Source organism: Panulirus ornatus, chromosome 16, assembly GCF_036320965.1.
Source record: "Panulirus ornatus isolate Po-2019 chromosome 16, ASM3632096v1, whole genome shotgun sequence".
In the NCBI taxonomy this organism is placed as follows: Eukaryota; Metazoa; Arthropoda; class Malacostraca; order Decapoda; family Palinuridae; genus Panulirus; species Panulirus ornatus.
This window is the reverse complement of record NC_092239.1, coordinates 8906903-8925496: the sequence shown is the minus strand read 5'-3', so window position 1 is coordinate 8925496 and position 18594 is coordinate 8906903. Positions and strand designations below refer to the sequence as shown.

The 18594-nt window shown below is 46.1% G+C and overlaps 1 protein-coding gene across 4 annotated transcripts in view; it reads left to right on the top strand.

Annotated features, from left to right (window-relative positions):
- Window positions 1–18594, top strand: part of wake (wide awake) — a 744672-nt gene that overhangs the window by 319066 nt on the left and 407012 nt on the right. Inside the window, exon 2 of one of the 4 annotated variants that reach the window (XM_071671227.1) lies at window positions 885–929. The exons of the other annotated variants lie outside the window; for them this stretch is intronic. Within the exon in view, the coding sequence (XP_071527328.1) occupies window positions 885–929 (45 nt within the window). The remainder of the gene's footprint in view (window positions 1–884; window positions 930–18594) is intronic. 4 annotated transcript variants of the gene reach the window in all.

The following is an 18594-nucleotide window of genomic DNA, read 5'->3' as shown; positions in this document are numbered from 1 at the left end:
TATACCACCTTACATCCCTCTACTGAGAGATCTCACTACCCACGTTAGACTCCCTACCTTCCATCCCCAAGGCAGCGCCTCCCACCTCCACTCCTGTGTAATCTACGAGTCTAATCTACAGCCCCAGCTCCCTCAAGTACCTCTTCAGTCGTTCAGCTCTCAAAGCCCTCATTTACTACATCCTCTCACCCCATGAACCTTCCCATCATTCCTCTGTCAGTCCTCAACCCTTGCTCTTCACACCGTCCTGTTTGCCTACCTCTTCTCCTTCCTCATCTCCTTCCTCACAACCCCCTTCCCTGAGTTCTCTCCATCCTTGTCCTTCAAGATCGACGACTCTCTTAGCTTTATCCTCCTCTCCTCTCAGTCATAGTCCCCGAGACCTTCTACTTCGTAGCCCCTTGAATTTCTTCGATTCGGCCGACATATACCCCTTGCTCACAGCCTCTCTTCCCTCCATACCTTGATCTACGGACGTTTCTCATAGCCCCACTCACCCATTTAAACCTCGTTGCGATTCCTCTACTATCCTTCCTGTCCATCTTTCATAGCCTCATAACTTTTCCCCTCTCTCCTCTCACCACGTCCCCTCCTAGGATCTCCACTTCCCCTCACAGCCACTCCACTTCGCCTCTTACTCTCCCTACCTCTCTCAGCCTAGCCGCCATACCCTCATAACCTCTCCGTCTTTTCCCCTATTAGCCTACCTCCCTCCTTCCCTCCCTCATCCTCGTCGTGTGAGCGTCACAGCTGCACGGTCAGTAGTCCCCTGCGGGCGGTGGGAGGTGGTGACCCATAAACCCACTGACAGAGGCTTAGCGATGTAGACTGTAGATTTGTGGTGTTATCTCTACAATCTTATCCTCCTCTCTGCCACCGTCTAGCTTCCCTGACCTGCCTGAAAACGAGGAAGAGCTGCAGGCCACCAGGTAAGAGCCTTCTTTATATCTCCGTGTTGCTCACCTCTGCTTCGCCGCACCGCTCTCTCCCCCTGCATGCGTATATATGTGTACCAGTGTGTGTGTGTGTGTGTGTGTGTGTGTGTGTGTGTGTGTGTGTGCGCGTGTGTGTGTGTGCGTGTGTGTGTGGGCAATAAACTATACGTAGTTCCCATTTCATACCTATAGGACGTGCGCAGAACGCGTCTCGTCCCACTCTCAAACACTTAGCGACCCAGCCTTGTTTGGATAATTAGAGTCCTTCTGCATACTCCAATCCAACTCTGAGCTCTCTTAACTGACATTCTTTCGTTTACTTAAAAAGATATTTTCTTGCATCACTTCGTCAGATTTTCTTTTGTTTTTAAGTATCCACTTAAGGCCTCCTCCTCCTCCTCCCTCGGTCCTTTCCACTCCAGCTCTGAAGAATCTCTCCTTATCCAAATCAGTTTGTTGGTTCAGGATCTTGCTAGCCTTAAAAGTCTTGATAGGATCCCTCCTCTTTTCCTCCTATTTTTTTGAGGAAGTTAATTGCATTATTTTCAGCCTCTCTTCATGGGCCAGAACCGCCAATTCGGGCATCCTTTTTTGGCCTCACAGTTTTCCCAGTCTTTTTCTTTGACGGTCTTCTTTAAATAAAATTACCACAATGATAGTCCTTATTCAAGTTTAGGTCACACATCCGTAACGAATATTCTTCCAGGTATTGTATCAGTTCCTCTTAGATATATATATCAGTTCATGACGGATCTGGCTGGACTCAGCTTCATTCGCAATGAAGAAAAAAAAAGAAAAGGAAAAAACATATCTTCTCAAAGTGACACTGTGAAATGGTGGTAATTTTTGTGTGGTTTTCTTATTCCTCTAAAAACAAAACTCTCCCCAGCTAAGAGGTAGCCCTTCAAAGCCTCCTCCCTAATCCTCCTGCCGTTCGTAGCACATTACCTCCACTACGATTAATCCTCGTCATCCACCGACCCTGCCAAGACGCTGGAGGGTCTACAAACCTCCTCCCGCGGTATGATATATATCTCACCGTCTTTCATGTCATCGGTCTCCGTCACCAGGTCATGACGGTGGAAAATTTGCCACTACCTCCATTTGCAGAAGGCTGCCTAGCGAACTCCTGACAGTTCAACATCTGTGGGGCTCGGACGCTGTGATCTTCCCTCCCTCCCTCCCGCTCTCTCTTTAGCTTACGGTGCCGCCTCGACTCGGTCGTGTTGGGGGAACTGATCCGTGGACGCGTGTCACCACCCCCATAATACGATGATACTCACAGACGACCCACGTCGTTGCTCTCTTTAGCTATGTAGCTCGGGTTGTAGATACCTCACATCAATACGTATTGCGGTAATACGCTGCGATGTGCAAGGCCATGAGTCTCAAGACTGAGAAAAGACAGTAGAATCGAATTCTCTGATAAGGAACACAAGAAACCTGATAGTCTCATGCGTTCAAAACATCATCACAGGAGGTTCCCGTCTCAAACTGATTGTGAGTCATTTCTGATCTTAATACCATGGTGTTCTACTCGTCTGATAGCGGTTTCAGCAGCTGTCTCTCGTCCTTATTCTTTAAGCTGTCCTTGACTCTTGTGTGGCAGCAGTTACGTCAACTGTTTCCTGCATCGTCGCTGAAAGTGTCTAAACAGATTCCATGGTTTTGTACGCCTCAAAGAACTATGCTATAACCTTGAAGCTCAAAATAGGATTTAATTTGCTTAACTGAGGCCGATCCTATTCAACATGAATTCTGACGTAACACATTTCATCTTGGATCTTCTCATTCGTATATTTCGCCATACCCACATAAGTAGCAGTTAATACCATCAGTGTACCGATAGATTCTAGAGCTCTTTCACATTTTGAAAACATCAGTAACAAATTCCTATTGAGCTGCTACTTAGTTAAGACGTTTTGTAACGGGTCCTACCTTGATTATCATCAAAGTGCTACTTAGCATTATCCACCTGGGTTTCAGCAGAAGGCTATGCAGCCATATATCGTTACCCTCTCCACCCACGCATTGTTGATGCAGGACCGAAGGGGGCCTATAAACCCACATTGATATGTCGTATGTTCCAGTCTATCGTTCCACAAAATGCATGGTCTGTTTTCAAACTTAAGACCATTCATGGTCCTCCACATTTCCTCTCCCAGGTCTCATCAGGTTTTGCTGAGGTCTTCCCTAAGTCCTCCCCATGTCCCGCCGAAGTGTTCTGTAGATCTTCTCTTGGTCTTCCCCAGGTCTTTCCTGGGTCCTCCCCAGATCTTCTTCATGCACGTTTGACAACTTACCTTGTGTATCGAAAAACCTCTACGGTATTGCCAACCCATGTTTTACCCAAACTGAATACACGTGTTTTACCTCCATCCCTTAACACACACACACACACACACACACACACACACACACACGTGTGTGTCTGTCTGTGTGTGTGTATATATATATATATATATATATATATATATATATATATATATATATATATATATATATATATATATATATATATATATTTCTTTAATTTTCCAAAAGAAGGAACAGAGGGGGCCAGGTGAGGATATTCCAAAAAAGGCCTAGTCCTCTGTTCTTAACGCTACCTCGCTAACGCGGGAAATGGCGAATAGTTTAAAAGAAAAAGAAAAGATATATATAAATACATATATATATATATATATATATATATATATATATATATATATATATATATATATATATATATATATATATATATATACAGAGAGAGAGAGAGAGAGAGAGAGAGCAAAATTAGACGTAGAGAGAGAGGGAGAGAGAGCAGCATGTATATATTAGTAAATGTGATGTTGTTTTCCATTACATAAGTAACTTACTTACTATGTGCATGTTACGTAGTCTCTTACGTCCTCTGTGGCCAGACAACACCACCACCACCCAGGGTGTGTTGTGTGTCGAAGCGCTTCCCTCCCTCCACTACACCGTCACTGTGTACTACACTAGGACCAGAATGCGTCCTGTCTCACACACATCAACACCTGGGTGTACTGTGTGCCTTTTTGGTCATAGTCACAGGTGGTCTCCGGCGTCTGAAACATCTCATGATGACTTTCTTTTTTTTTTACCTTAGTGGTTCTTCGTGTTCGTTTTCTTTTATGGAATGTTTTGTGTGTGTGGTTTTTATTTTTTACGTGTATTTTCGTAATATTTTTTTCTCAAATATATTTCGTTTCATTTCTCAGTGTTCATATGTTATGGTATCTTGTATAATATGTAAGTTTATTGTCATATATATATATATATATATATATATATATATATATATATATATATATATATATATATATATATGTATGTATTAGCAAGTAAGTTAATCGTAGCTCAGGGAACTAGACATGTCTCGCGGTGGCTGGTTGAAAGGCAATAGCACGAGGTCTTCCATTATTCTGTAGCCATTCAGACATGGGAAGCACCAGGGTGCGGGTGTATTGCAGTCTTCTGGGGTGTTGCGTCCTGCTGGTGTGTGGCACAGTACACCTGACGTTGACTCTGATACGCCACAGGTTTTTTTTCTGTAAATATCTCAACATGTTCAAAATTCAGATATACGCCACGTACATAAAGCGTATAGTCTTTCAGACATGTCTAATCCCTATATATATATATATATATATATATATATATATATATATATATATATATATATATATATATATATATATATTGTAATCTAAGGTTATAATTACTAGATAATATATTTCTATTTATTCTGGTCCTTGATTACATTTCCAATTATCTTTGCCTGTTCACGAGTTTCATGTATTTCGTATCCCTTATCTTTTTTATCTCCTATCACACTTAACCTATAATGTTCGTGTTTGTATCTCTTTATATCTCTCATGTATTCATATATTCCTCACTATTTTTCTCTTTATCAGCTGACACATCAGCATACATATAATGTCCCTGTTTATGTTTATGTTTTTTTTATTCTTGGTGTGTCATTGTTCATTTTCTCTTGTGTTTGTAAAATCGTGAGTGTAAATTGCTATCGTGCATCGCCAGCTGTGCACCTGCGAGTGGCAACAGCAGCTGGCTCCTCAGGTAAGCCAGGGGATAATTAAGGCACCTCAGACAGAGTTGCAGGATTAGAATCCATGAGATCATGGGTGAAGTGTGTCTAGAGGTAAAATGTACAGGTATGGCGAGATATATACAAATTCATGATGTGTGTGTATGTATATATATATATTTTTTTCTTTTCTTTCTCTCATACTATTCGCCATTTCCCGCGTTAGCTAGGTAGCGTTAAGAACAGAGGACTGGGCCTTTGAGGGAATATCCTTATCTGGCCCCCTTCTCTGTTCCCTCTTTGGAAAAAAAAAAAAAAACAAGAGGGGAGGATTTCCAGCCCCCCCCGCTCCCTTCCCTTTTAGTCGCCTTTTACGACACGCAGGGAATACGTGGGAAGTATTCTTTCTCCCCTATCCCCAGGGATAATATATATATTCATATATATATATATATATATATATATATATATATATATATATATATATATATATATATATATGTAGAGAGAGAGAGAGAGAGAGAGAGAGAGAGAGAGAGAGAGAGAGAGAGAGGACTAAAACCACCAGCCAGAGACTGGGAGACAGGAGACACGCCACTAAGCTGCCAAGTACTGAAAGGAACTCATTTACTGGATCGTAATCGAATATCACACTCATCCTGGTATAGGCTGCGCCGGGTCTCAGAGGACGAACTAGTATTCGATTACGTGTGAAAGGCCAGTTCTTCTAAACGCTAGCAAGTGTCTCCTCCTCTTCGACCACCGCTTCAAGTCCTGAATGTGAGGATTTTACGCATATATATATATATATATATATATATATATATATATATATATATATATATATATAACAAAGCTGCAAACTACACCAAGCAGAGCACTTAGAATAATCACCGGCTGTCTCATGACCATCAACATTCACCACCTGCCTATTGCAACCAAAGTGTTCCCAGTGCAATCCCACCTCAGCAGACGAGCTCCCAGTTCTTTGCAAGAGCAATAGGCTCTACCCATCCAGGAAGATAAGGTCAAACTCACACACATAATTTTAGGGATTGATAATTCAGGCTGAAAGCTAATTCGGTGGCCTGTCAGTTTACTTGAGAGTTTTGGGCTCTCCCAACTGGAAATCTAAGTTTCGTATAGGTTGCCACGAAAACGTTATCTTTCGAATAAACGACCTGAAGCCTTAGATTGTCGCCATTTTCCTAAAACATTGATCTTCCAAATTATACGGTCATCATCTCGTCATAACAAGGAGTTACCAGCTTCACATCCCTTAGGCCATCGTCTCGCCCTCGTCTCATCCTGGTGGTGTTGTAGAGGGTCTACCAGCCGTATATATCCCCCTTGTCGTCTCCTCATCCTTAAGGTGGTGTAAAGAGCCACCAGCTCCCACAGGTCGTCGTCCCATCCTGCTGGTGATCATAAAGAGCCACCGGCTCCCACAGGTCGTCGTCCCATCCTGCTGGTGGTGATTATAAAGAGCCTCCGGTTCCAGATCTCCCCCAGGTCGTCGTCCCATCCTGGTGGGTATTATAGAGGTACATCTGAGCTTCCAGATCTCCCCCTAGGTCTCGACCATGAGCCCGGCGCACACAGCGAGCGCCTCCGCTCCTCTCCCGAAGCTCTCTTGGGGTTTCATGACGATTCCGTTTTCTTTATGACTTCGGCGAATGCGGAGAATTTAAGAGAAATTCATTTGATTAAATCTCGCTCTTTGCGTGCCACTCCGGCGCGATCTTTCACGATGTAAGACACAAAGCGTCACTGATGCTATGAAGGAAATTCCAAGATAACAGATTTAAAGAAAGAAAGATCGTGCCTTCATATTTCTTCTCGTTTTCCTTACGCTTTGGAACAGCACAAAATCATTACTATGAATGCCAGCAAAGTTGTACAACACATATATGTATTCCTCCATATTTATTCGCAAGAATATTAGGATTTTAAAGTTCAAGCACTCATGGTTTCTTTAACACTGTGGTACGCTTGTCTTTATCATCGTGGTGCAGGCTGATTGCGTGTTTTGGCTCATCTCACAAAGGTAAGGGCTCACCGCCCGGTCCGCCTGAGTTTCGAAGTGGACATCGATGTCAAGAAGGACATGATTTTATTCCCCCCTCCCACCTCATTCGGGATCTAGTATGATCATATGGGTTGTGCCAACAGAGGTTTAGTCTCGTACCTTTCAAGTCTTAGTGTTATCTCTCTCTCTCTCTCTCTCTCTCTCTCTCTCTCTCTCTCTCTCTCTCTCTCTCTCTCTCTCTCTCTCTCTCAAAGTAAAAAGCCTTTGCCATTTCTCAGGGCTGCTAATTTTACCCGACGTATGGCAGTACTTATTTCTAAGTCTTGAAATAAGAAGTTACTTAAGTCTAAGTGTTACGTATCATTAATGTTGGCAAGGAACTTCAATATCAAAGGGTTCATTCAGAGGTAAAGCCGTGCATGCGCCAGAATTCGACGTCGAAAGGATGACAGGAAACAACAGTGCCTCTAGAAATAGGTCCCCCAGACGGAGGAGCCTAATTGTTAGGTGCTTTGATGTCGAGGAGCAGTAACTAACTCGTTCATTATTCATGGGCTCCAGCCACATACTGAACAGTAGAGCTAAATCACTTATGGCTCTGATGGAGGAGAGACTCGTAAAAGACGTCATAAAATCTAGCGAGATATCACTGATATCACTAGGATGGTGTGATAGGGCGGCGCGCGGTCAAGCCTCTCATTAATTTTCACGACGTTGAAGGGTAGACGACCTCCCTCCTCCTCCGGGAGGGACGCTCACCCTCACGCACACGCTACTGGGAGGCGTTCTTTCCCGTAGGAGGAGACGGTAGCGTGAGGGCAGGACGTAAAAGATAGGTTTGTAGGAACGACTAGAGACGTTACGCAGCAGATCAGAGACAACTGCAGTCGGGAATGAGTAAAAGTCACTCATTATCGTATCTTTTTTTTCTTTAGATTAGCCACTCCTCTCCGCTGAGACCTGACAATACAACGTCGACTGTGGCAGTCCCAATTTGTTCCTTATGTCTCCCAGTGGTGTCATGCAAGCCAGTAGTGATGACTGAGGGGACTTGTCGAACACTGGGGAGGTTAAGGTCACGGCTGCTGGCTGGCTAGCTGGCTGGCTGGCTGGCTGGCTGGTCAAGTGTGATGATTCTCGATCCCCTCCTGCACTCTGCCTAACTAGGGACCGCTGGTAGCACCGACCGACGAACGTCAATCCCGTCCAACAGCTTTATCATCATTATGACCGATATTTCTCAGTTTATATCAGGTCATCAATCTCGCTGGCCTGATTTATAGGTGGGTTAGGTGTGTGTGTGTGTGTGTGTGTGTGTGTGTGGCGACGACAGGCGGGCTGTGGGGCAGAGGCGCAGGTCTAGCGTGAGAGTACGATAGGCGGGCGGGTGGCTGGCTGCAGAGGGCGGGGTGTTGGTGTTTTACCTCTAGTTGAAGCTGACAACCTGAGACACGTAGCAAAACATTTTACTACGGGAGGGGAAGAGAGAAGTGTCTCTCTAAAGGGCCGACTTTACGTAAACCCCTGGTGTTATCGATGGACGCCAGACGGAGATGAAAGCTTTTAGCTTAGTGGAGTCGTCGGGGTTGGGAAGAAGAGGAGGAGGAGGTGTGGCGTCCACCTCGGTTGCCTCGCCAAGCACACACAACTCGAGGACTTGGCCGCAGGAGTCCGTGGTGCTGGCAAGTTCATCCTTTAAAATCAATACTTGTCCTGGCAGACACTCAAGTTGTGATAGCCGCAATAAAATTCGGTTAGGAATTACATTACGACGGGAGGTGATTGTATTATTCGTTTACACCGGCCGACCGTGTGGGTGTATGGGCGGGAGGCACAGAGAGAGAGAGAGGGGGACAGATGGACCATCATCTTCCTCCCGTCGACCAGAGGTAAGAACGCCGTCTCAATTTTGTGAATGATTGCCTCCGCTTAAGATGCAGATGCTGTCGACGTTTTCGTTCTCCACGCAGTTCTGTATAAGAGCCTGATGAATGTGTACTGGGGCTAAAGACTTCTGGAGAAGTTCATGACAAGTTTCGAGAAGACTAACCATCCCTCCGCAACTCGGCCCACCAACACCACCCACACACTCCAAACTTAGCCAAACTCTCTCCCTCGTTTCTCACTCCCGTTTCCTTCTTTCCTCTCCCCCATCTTAGTGCGCTGCCCCTTAAACCCAGTAATCCTACGTGTTTGTATTTTTAGATTAAGTGTAGTTAAGTATTCCGAACCAAGGTTCTCGAATGATTACTTATTAAGCGAAATTGAGTTGGAATGTTAAGAGCCACCATCAGGCAGCCTCTCAAGATACCACATGAACTTTGGGTCACGACTTTAAAACTCCAGTCGTTGTTAGAAAAGACTGGCGTCCCTAATTAGCGATTACATGCCTCGAGGAGAGACAATTAAGTGTCGGAGGGAAGTAAGGAGATGATAAGTGGAGGACGCAACTCTTGTGTTGAGCCTTTCCTACTTCACCTCACACAGACAGAGGCGGACATCTTTAACTGGTGCGTTGGACTGCCACAGTGGAAATGGGAGGGTGTTACGTCCACTGTTATTCTGGTCAAGTGGTGGAGAGACGCGGTAATTCAAGCTCCTTGTTGCCATGTCTCTAGGGCCGCCATGTTCTATCTATCCGACCCTTCCCTTCCCTCCCACCGTCCCAATCTGTTTCACTCCTTCCCAGCCCCGAGTCAGTCCTAGTTGCCTCCCTTCTGTGTTAATCCCCTGTAGCCAGAGACCGTATCCTTTGTCCTCTCATCCTTCGTGTCCAGCTTTTCCTTAACCGGGCTGTATACCCGTCATCTTTCTTGTCCTCACTCCTTCCCTCCCACACACACACACAACTTCCGCCCGCCTGCCTGTGCCGCCGTAGCCACCGTCTCTCACCTTCGTCTCTCTTTGTTCGTCTCTCCCTTCAGGTCTGTGTGAGCGCCGTCCTGATGCCCTTACTCTCGTCTCCTCTCTTGGTCTCCTGCGCCTAACTTTGCTGGGGGGGCCTCACCGACCCAGTCATCAACATCGAACTTTTTAGGTTTTGATGGTTCTTATCGTCGTTATACACCGTGTATGCGTGCGTGTGTCCGTGTGTGCGTGTGTGTATGTGTGCGCGCGCGCGTGAGCGTTTGTGGGTATGTGTTTTACGTATGTTCCTGGCGTGATTACGTTAATTGTGCGTATGCGGAGAACGTTTCAAACACTTGGGGATACCAGTTCTTAACTTCTTTCCTCTATTAGTGTCTTTACTTTTAATTGTGTGTTTTATTCTCCTCGTGTATCTTCAACATTTGACTTCGGTTAATTCAATCGACTTGTATTTACTCGTTCCGTTCGCCCATTACTTCAGCTGGAATAGGTAGGTCTCCACATCTTTTCCTGAATCTCACCAGGTCTAATTTCTCGTGTTCCTCCGCAGGATCGCATCCTCTCCTCTTCGAAGAACCCTCACTATCGCCACCATCAAACCGATTAAGGAAGCTGGAAGTTGTAATCATGTCTCCCCTTGTCCTTCCAGCTCCTAACTTGAGAAGGGTCGAAGGCTGCCATCCCGTCCCCGTAACTTAGCTCCCTAACTTCGGGCGGGCTTAACTTCGGTTGCCTGCCATTTGACCTCGTCTAGCAAATCTGGGTCTCTTCAGTTGTGTTTACCAAACTGATGATGATTGCTCTACCTTGGGCAAATATGTGTGTGTGTGTGTGTGTGTGTGTGTGTGTGTGTGTGTGTGTGTGTGTGTGTTAAAGATTTACCAGCCCTTCTGACATTTACAGTGTTCAGTGGCATGTTGGTAGAGAAAGATCTCAGCGCCATCTAAACCCTGTCTCACATTCTTCCATGCTGACTTAACTGTTTTTTACCCCCATCGATTTCCTGTATCGTTCAGGTTCCCACATGATTAAAACGTCTCCCTCATCGAGTAGGACTTGTGTCGTTACGACCTCTTGTAATAGCACGGCTCAGTCTTCGTTAGTTTCGTAGAACTTTTAATCCGAATCCTCGATTTTTTTTGAGGGGCGAGGATCACATATGAAAATGATGATTCAGGCCTTTTTTCAAGTACTTTTTATTTTTTTTGTTAGCTTAGACGTTGAGGATAACTGAATGCCCTCATCTAGGCCATCTCATTAGCGATATATGAATATGTATATCCTAGCCTAAGCCAGGTAACCAAGTTATCGAGCAGCCACAAAAGCAAGATGAACAGCTGGGTTCACTGAGGACAGAGTGCCGCAACCAGGATTGGAACCTATGCGCTCGTTCCCCAAGTGACTGCATCACGATTAGCAACGCTAACCACTTCTCGAAGGTGTCATCATCCACCAGTTGCTCTTGAAACCTCAGTTTGTCTCGTACTTCGAGGGCCAAGACCTCTTCAAGTCCGTCCTCCCGTATTCCTTTGCTGCCGTACACCCTGTGCCCTACACATGAGTCTTCCATTTTCGTAAGTCTCGCCTCGAGAGCTTCAGCTGTGAGACGCGAGCAGCTCATCAGGATTTCATTGTCAGCGTCCCGACGGTCGTCTTCCTAAGGGGAATATGAAATGAATCCTCATTCCCCAGCTCCTGTCTCCTTCCTTACCTTACTTCCTCTCTGTCACACTATGCCATGGAAGCGCTCACTTGCTGTCCTGTTTGATATCCCGTGGTGTGGCGGTCTGTAACTCCGGCTCTTTGCCCGTCTATTGCTCATTCGCCTAAGTTTCAGTAAACACATTACAGACGCGAGTGTCTTGTGTCTCCGTTTTCTCTTTACCTCCTTCGTGTGTTTTCTTGATTATTTTGTTCTTTTCTTCCTTTCTTTTCAAACTCCTCCCTTCATCTTAAGTTCTGCTGGCTCTTTCATGACGAATAAGTTTGTTTGGCAGCCTCATTACTCTCCAGCAACTTATACTCTCTTCTGAGACTAACCTTTTGCAGGTAGATGTTTTTCCCTTGCCATCACCACCATATGTTCCTCAGGTTCGCTCAGACTCCTCCTTTAAGATTGGCTCCAGCGTCATTGTTACTCTCTCACAGTGCTATTGTATCTAGTGTCTTCCCTTGTTGCACATGTGTGTTGCCATCGGACTTCATGCATCCATAACCATTATTCTGAGTTTGTTTTACATTTTGTCACTCATGTCTTCATTTATCTCCCTCATGACTTCCTTACGTTCGGTTATCATGTGTTTAAGTCCTTTTTTTTATATATTGTAGGCCTCCGTGCTGCCCCTGTGCCTTATCAGCCTCACTGCCTCACTAGCTGACCTGACCTGACCTGGTCCTACTTGGCACCTCACTTTTGAGTATCTCTGTACTTGATGTCACACATATGGTCTTCATCCTGCTGTTTTGTTTCTCCATTTTCTTTTTCGTTGTCTTGAACGTCATGACGTTTTCTTAACGATGTTTTCTAGTGTGTGTGTGTTTTTTTTTTTCCATCTCACATTACTGTCATTTCGCGCTTCATTCATGTATTCCTTCTTTTCCCCCTTCTCGAAGTACCTATCCTCAATGGGTCTCTCAGCTCTTGTGGAATTTCCCCAGGCTGCAAGCCCCTCATAGCCCTCCCGATTCCTTCCTCGTCTCTTTTGTGCCTCATTTTCACCCCGGATTCATGATCATTTGCATAATTCTATTTTCTTCTCGATTACGTTATCTCCTTTAACAATATCTATCTCAGGTCTTTTCACATGTTGGTCCTGATTACCTCCTACACTTGTCTTACCTGTTACTTGTGGAGACACTAGCAACAGAATGCCCTAATTAAGGGCATCTTTTTAACGTTATATATATATATATATATATATATATATATATATATATATATATATATATATATATATATATATACGCTCATTCCAGTGTTCCAGTGTCAGTTACGTACCTATTTATCAACCCACTCTAAGGTGCGATACGAACGCCTTGGTTGGGCGTTGGGCAGACTGCCGCGCCCAGGATTCGAACCCATGCTGCAGGCCCGCTCCAGGCTTGTGTGTAACTGTTACCTCTTTATGTATGTATGTTTGTGTGTGTGTGTGTGTGTGTGTGTGTGTGTGTGTGTGTGTGTGTGTGTGTGTGTGTGTGTGTGACAGAAGCTCTGACTCGGGTGAACACGAACTGACAGTAACTGAAGGAGGTACACGATTGAGCTCTGGCGTCCTCAGCATTGGAGGATGAGGTGCACATTGCAATGCTCCGTGGCGATGTGTGTCTGGTGGTGGTAGGTGGTGGTGTGTGGCGCTCCCATGGTCGGAGGGTGCAGTTCCCCCTCAATTGCTATGCTTCGTGCTACACTGACCGACCCCCGTCCACCTAACCATCGCTCACGAGGCCCTCCCCTCCCTCGGCACACAGCAATACCGTCTGTCTCACGGAGTAATGGGTAGTCGTGTGTGGTTCTTCCACACACGGCCGCATAGCGTCTACACTCTGACCTCTCACGACGAGATGGGACCGTGTTGACGCCTACGTGCCATGGCTCCCCGTGTTGCTATCTAGACAGAGCTATTCCCGTCAGGCTGGTACGGTCGAAGTTCAGGCCTCAGTGGCCTCAGAATGAGTCATTGTAGACTTGAGACTGAATGGGGGTCGACAGAGTAAGTTATCCAAGACTTGAACCACCAACGAAGGCATCGTCTGGTCTGGAGTAACACTTGCCCTCGGGAGGACGAATGGAGAAGTGGGGAAAATAAATACGACATTGAAATATTAGCGATGACGTTGGGGCAGAAATATGGAGAAAGCTGCTCCCATGGAACGTTTGATGTCCCTAACCAGGTGGACCATGTTTACTAACGTCGTTATCTGCTGGGGAAAATCCGGGCGAAGTATTAGCGAGGACAGTGTATTACGGAGGGTCATTACCGTGATAAGTTAGGAAAAGCTGTGGGAGCAAGAGAGCCAAGCGGGCAGGGAGGGCAAGATGGTGCAGATGATGGTGAGGTTATAAGTCTTTGATATACATTAATCAGTATTATTTTTGCTCTAAAACATTTCCTGCCTTGATCCCTCCACTCTCTCTCTCTCTCTCTCTCTCTCTCTCTCTCTCTCTCTCTCTCTCTCTCTCTCTCTCTCTCTCTCTCTCTCTCTCCCTCTCTCTCTCTCTCTCTCTCTCTCTCTCTCTATCTATCTTTGCTTCGTGCTTTGCCCCCCTATCCACCTCTCTCTCTCTCTCTCTCTCTCCCCCGCCCCCACCCCCCACTCACCTGCTCCTCTGGATGCTCGTCGAGAATACCAGAGTAAGAAAAATTTGCCCAAAAAGAAAAACTGAGATTGCCATGCGTGGCCACAATCCCCTGGATGCTTCCTCCCCCGAACCATGACAAGGACAGTAACTCAGGCTGACGAGGGCTCTTCAGAGCAAGGACAGTGACGCGCTTGTGGCAGGACAGTGGCGTTCATAAGGCTGGACAGTGACGTTCTACAGGCAAGACAGTAACGCCCCTGAGGCAAACTTGCGACGCCCCTTGGGCAAAACAGTGTCGTTTTTGAGGCAGGACAGTGACGTTCTTAAGGCAGGACAGTGATGTTCTTAAGGCAGGACAATGACGTTCTTAAGGCAGGACAGTAACACTTAAGGTAGAGCGGTGATGCTCTGAAGGCGGGCTTTCTTGGGCGTCTCACATCTCTGTCTGTGCTGGTGATGGACTGAGAGATGAGCACACGTCACCGCTTTATTGGATGAGTATAATGGTGACGTAGCTGAGGGCGAGGCGAGTTGAGGCGAAGGGAGAGAGGCAAGCGTCCCGTGGAGCTGATGCAAGAGCAGGAGCAGGAGCTGAGGGATGCGTAAGAAACTGGGTCGTTGCCGAAGCTCGTGGAGCTGTCGCATAATGGAGGAAGCGGTTGCCGCAGAATGGAGGAAGCGGTTGCCGAAGTCCCGTAGCTGTGCTGCGTGTGCGGGAACAGGGAAAGGGGGACGTTGCCCATTTTCCGCCCTTCGGAAGGAGGTATAGTTGAGCTGTGCTGCAGGAGGAGGTTGGTGTGGCGGGAGGTGGATTACGGCGAGGTCCCGCTGGGTCTTTTCCGTCACCGTGGGGACGCTACTGCCGATGGTGGGTTCCTTTCGAGGGAGATAGGTCAGAGACACAATGCAAAGACGTATTCAGGTGGTAGGGCGACGCTCTTGTCATCTGAGGCAAGCAAAGTGCTCGCATGAAGGAGATGGGATGACCCCCGGTTATCTACGTGTTGTATCTTAGGCTGACCACGCAGCGGAGGATAACTATTTGAGTGACAGTGGCCAAGGTCAGTAAAGAGAGGTCCCTTCAGGATTGAAAAAAAAGAAAAACGCCGTTGATTGGTGAATAGTATCTGAGACGATAGACCTCCCTTGGTGAAGGTCAGGATCACCTACCTGCGGACGTCTGGCTGGGTCATATAAGGTCAGATTTTAGCAACTTGATGAGACATCCAGGTTAGGTGTAAGGGTCGAGTCTAGTCATGGAATTAACATCATATCTGCCTGAGAGATTATGCTGCTGAACTCTGTGGAGTTAAGTGGAAAATGTTCCGTGATATATATTTGAGGTAGGCAGAAATACATCGAAGATTACTCTACTTTGCCTGCATGATAAACCTACTCATTGATGGAGACTAAGTCATTGTAGAGGTAGAAAAAAAAATATGGGTCACTTATTAGTGAAAGTAATGCAAGGACAGACTTGCTTTGTTGCGCAGTGTCAGATTTAAATGCTGGAGTGCAGAGGATTGTGTGGTAGGGCGTCTGGAGTGTACAGGATAGTGGTGTAGGGGTGTCTGGGGTGTTGCCTATCGTCAGATGTAATGCTGAAGTGTAGAGCATTGTGTGGTAGGGTAGCTCTGAGTGCTGTGGACAGTATGGTTTCCGCTGTGTTGTGGACGGTATGCTGTACATCTTCCGTGTTCTGGGCGGTGTATTTGTTTCTCCGTCGCGCTCGGAGTGAGTACATTGTGTGTGTCAGCTTTGCAGCGGACGCATCTCGGCTTTCATACGCAACGTCGACTTCGCTCGGGCTTCTGCATGACTCTCTAAAGTGTTGCCGGAAATGTATAACGAGACTTGTGTGAGCGTTGTAATGGGGGTTATTGAATATGCAAACCAGTATAATGGTTTCCCAAGGAAGGAAGGATAGAATTGCTACGTTCGGAAGGGTAGGGGACAGGTGTGAAGATGCTGGTGGTGTGGTGGTGGCGGCGCTACAGCGAAGATATGCAGTTTTGGTAACGTGGTAACGACACCCGTGTTGTGGTGACATAGGTGTGGTGAAAACAACGACGGTGTATAGAGAGTGAGGCTGCATAGCGGCGGTGGTGAAGACGCGGCGACGATGCAGCGCAGCGAGAGTCCATGATGTGTGTGTGTATGTGTGTGTGTGTGTGTGTGTGTGTGTGTGTGTGTGTGTGTGTATGGGTGGGTGTGTGTGTGTGTGTGGGTGGAGGCCGGGCCTAATCAAGTACCACGCGTTAAGGGAATACTCTAAGTTGTGGCTCCACTGGTAACATACGACGCTGGTGGAAGTTCTCTCTCACCACCTCTCTCTCTCTCTCTCTCTCTCTCTCTCTCTCTCTCTCTCTCTCTCTCTCTCTCTCTCTCTCTCTCTCTCCCCCACGTCCAATCCAGTGTTTCTTCAACTCTCGAAGGAAAAACTTTTGTGCGGACTCGTTTCAGGGCTGAGCGGCTGTGGCGTCCCTCGCAATAGACTTCTCTTCATATTGAACGTTATACCTTCCTGCTCGAAGCGGAGGGGGAGGGGAAAAAAATCGTATCCGTGATTTTTTTTTTTTTGTGTGTGTGTGTGTGTGTGTGTGTGTGTGTGTTTTTGAATATTTTTTCTTTTATCATTCGGAGAAAAATTTCCGTCGACTTTTTATCCTTTGTCCGAAGCTTCCTTATTACCTTATATAATTTTTCTTGTGTACGTTCTTTCGTCCGGTGGAAAAGCAGAATGCTTTTTTTTGTATAATGCTTAGAAAACAATGAATATCTTCTTCCACATGGTAACTTTTGAATGAAGGGGAGATGAAAAAAGAGAATTGACCAGTTCCACCTATCCCTGGAACGCACCACCAACCTCTGGAACGCACCACCTACCCCTGGAATGCACCACCTACCCCTGGAATGCACCACCTACTCCTGGAATGCACCACCTATCCCTAGAAAACACCACCTACTCCTGGAAAGCACCACCTACCCCTGGAAAGCATCACCTACTCCTGGAAAGCACCACCTCCCCCTGGAACACTCCACCTACCTCTGGAACGCTTTTAAAAAGATGATATGAATTTGATATGAATTTTATGAACTTTGATATGAATTTTATGAACTGAGCAGTGACCAAAGCCCTAACAAACTTACAAACTCGTAGCGGGTTGGTGCATGTGGACTTAGGAATTTGTTTTGTGAACTTAGAAACTGGATGAGCGGTGCAGACCTTACTGTTTGATAAGTGAAATGTCCCACAGAATACGTGAGGATCTTTCTCTATCCGCTACATGGATTTAAATCTGCCTCTGAATTGATCAAAGTCTATCCTCTTCGTGGATTTAACTGTATGATATTGATAAAGGTTTTATATCAGCTGGGACGGCACTGGCGGCTGAATGCCCTAATCATGGCTATCTCATTAACGCTATATAGTTACGTAGGTATAATACCCTAGTCTAAGCCAGGCAACCATTTCATCGACCAATACCTTGGGTAGAATGAACAGCTGGGTTGACTGCGGACCGACTGCAGCAACCAGGCTTCGAACCTTTGCGCTCGAACCCAGGCGGTCCGTGAACTTCTCATGGTCAGGAACGTTAACACCTACACCACCGCAGGGTCTGATCAACTACACTAGGACCAGGACACTCCTACCATTGCCTCATGAGGAGGATCATCTGCCAGCAGTGCCACCCCGACCAGCAGTGCTGGCCAGGGAGCTTCACCGTAGCCCAGGCAGTAATACCAGTCCTCCGCTAAGATAATGGTTACCCTTACAGCCAGCTGACCTCACCACAGAGCCGTGTTTCACGGGGCTTTGTTCACGTGTTCAGTTGTATTTTGCTACAAAGGGAACGTGTGAACGTTTTCAGAAGGGGTCTGAGAGACGACCCATTAATCAAAATTTCGTTCATGTTTGAGTGTGATTACAAACAGGTAGTCATTAGGGTAAGGGCGGTGGTTATGTGGTGTGTATATGGCTTTATGTAATCTCGGCAGGAGGCACGAATCGACCCAGCCACACCTCCAGTGACGCTGATGGTGAAGAACCACCGCCCCTAGGGATGATGATGGTGTTATTAAGAACTAAGGTGCTTAGTAATTACCTGTTTATGGTTCCCTATTTATGAATAGGGGATGAGGAAGGTCTACATTCAAGGACACCTCTCGGATACTGCCATTGTTTCTGCACCTTTTGTTGGATTTGTTTAACGTTCTGTGAAGTCTTTTGTTTCTTCGTTGAGCTCTTTATACCAGCCACTGCGACTGTTCCTATAGAAGCATTTCTTTACATCTTTCGTAACTCGTGTCTTCGTGAGAGATAACTGAGCGATTTAGTAAATCATGAACGGCTGGAAGTAGCTAATTATTTTGTAAAAGATGCATTACGTGTTGTAAAGCAATA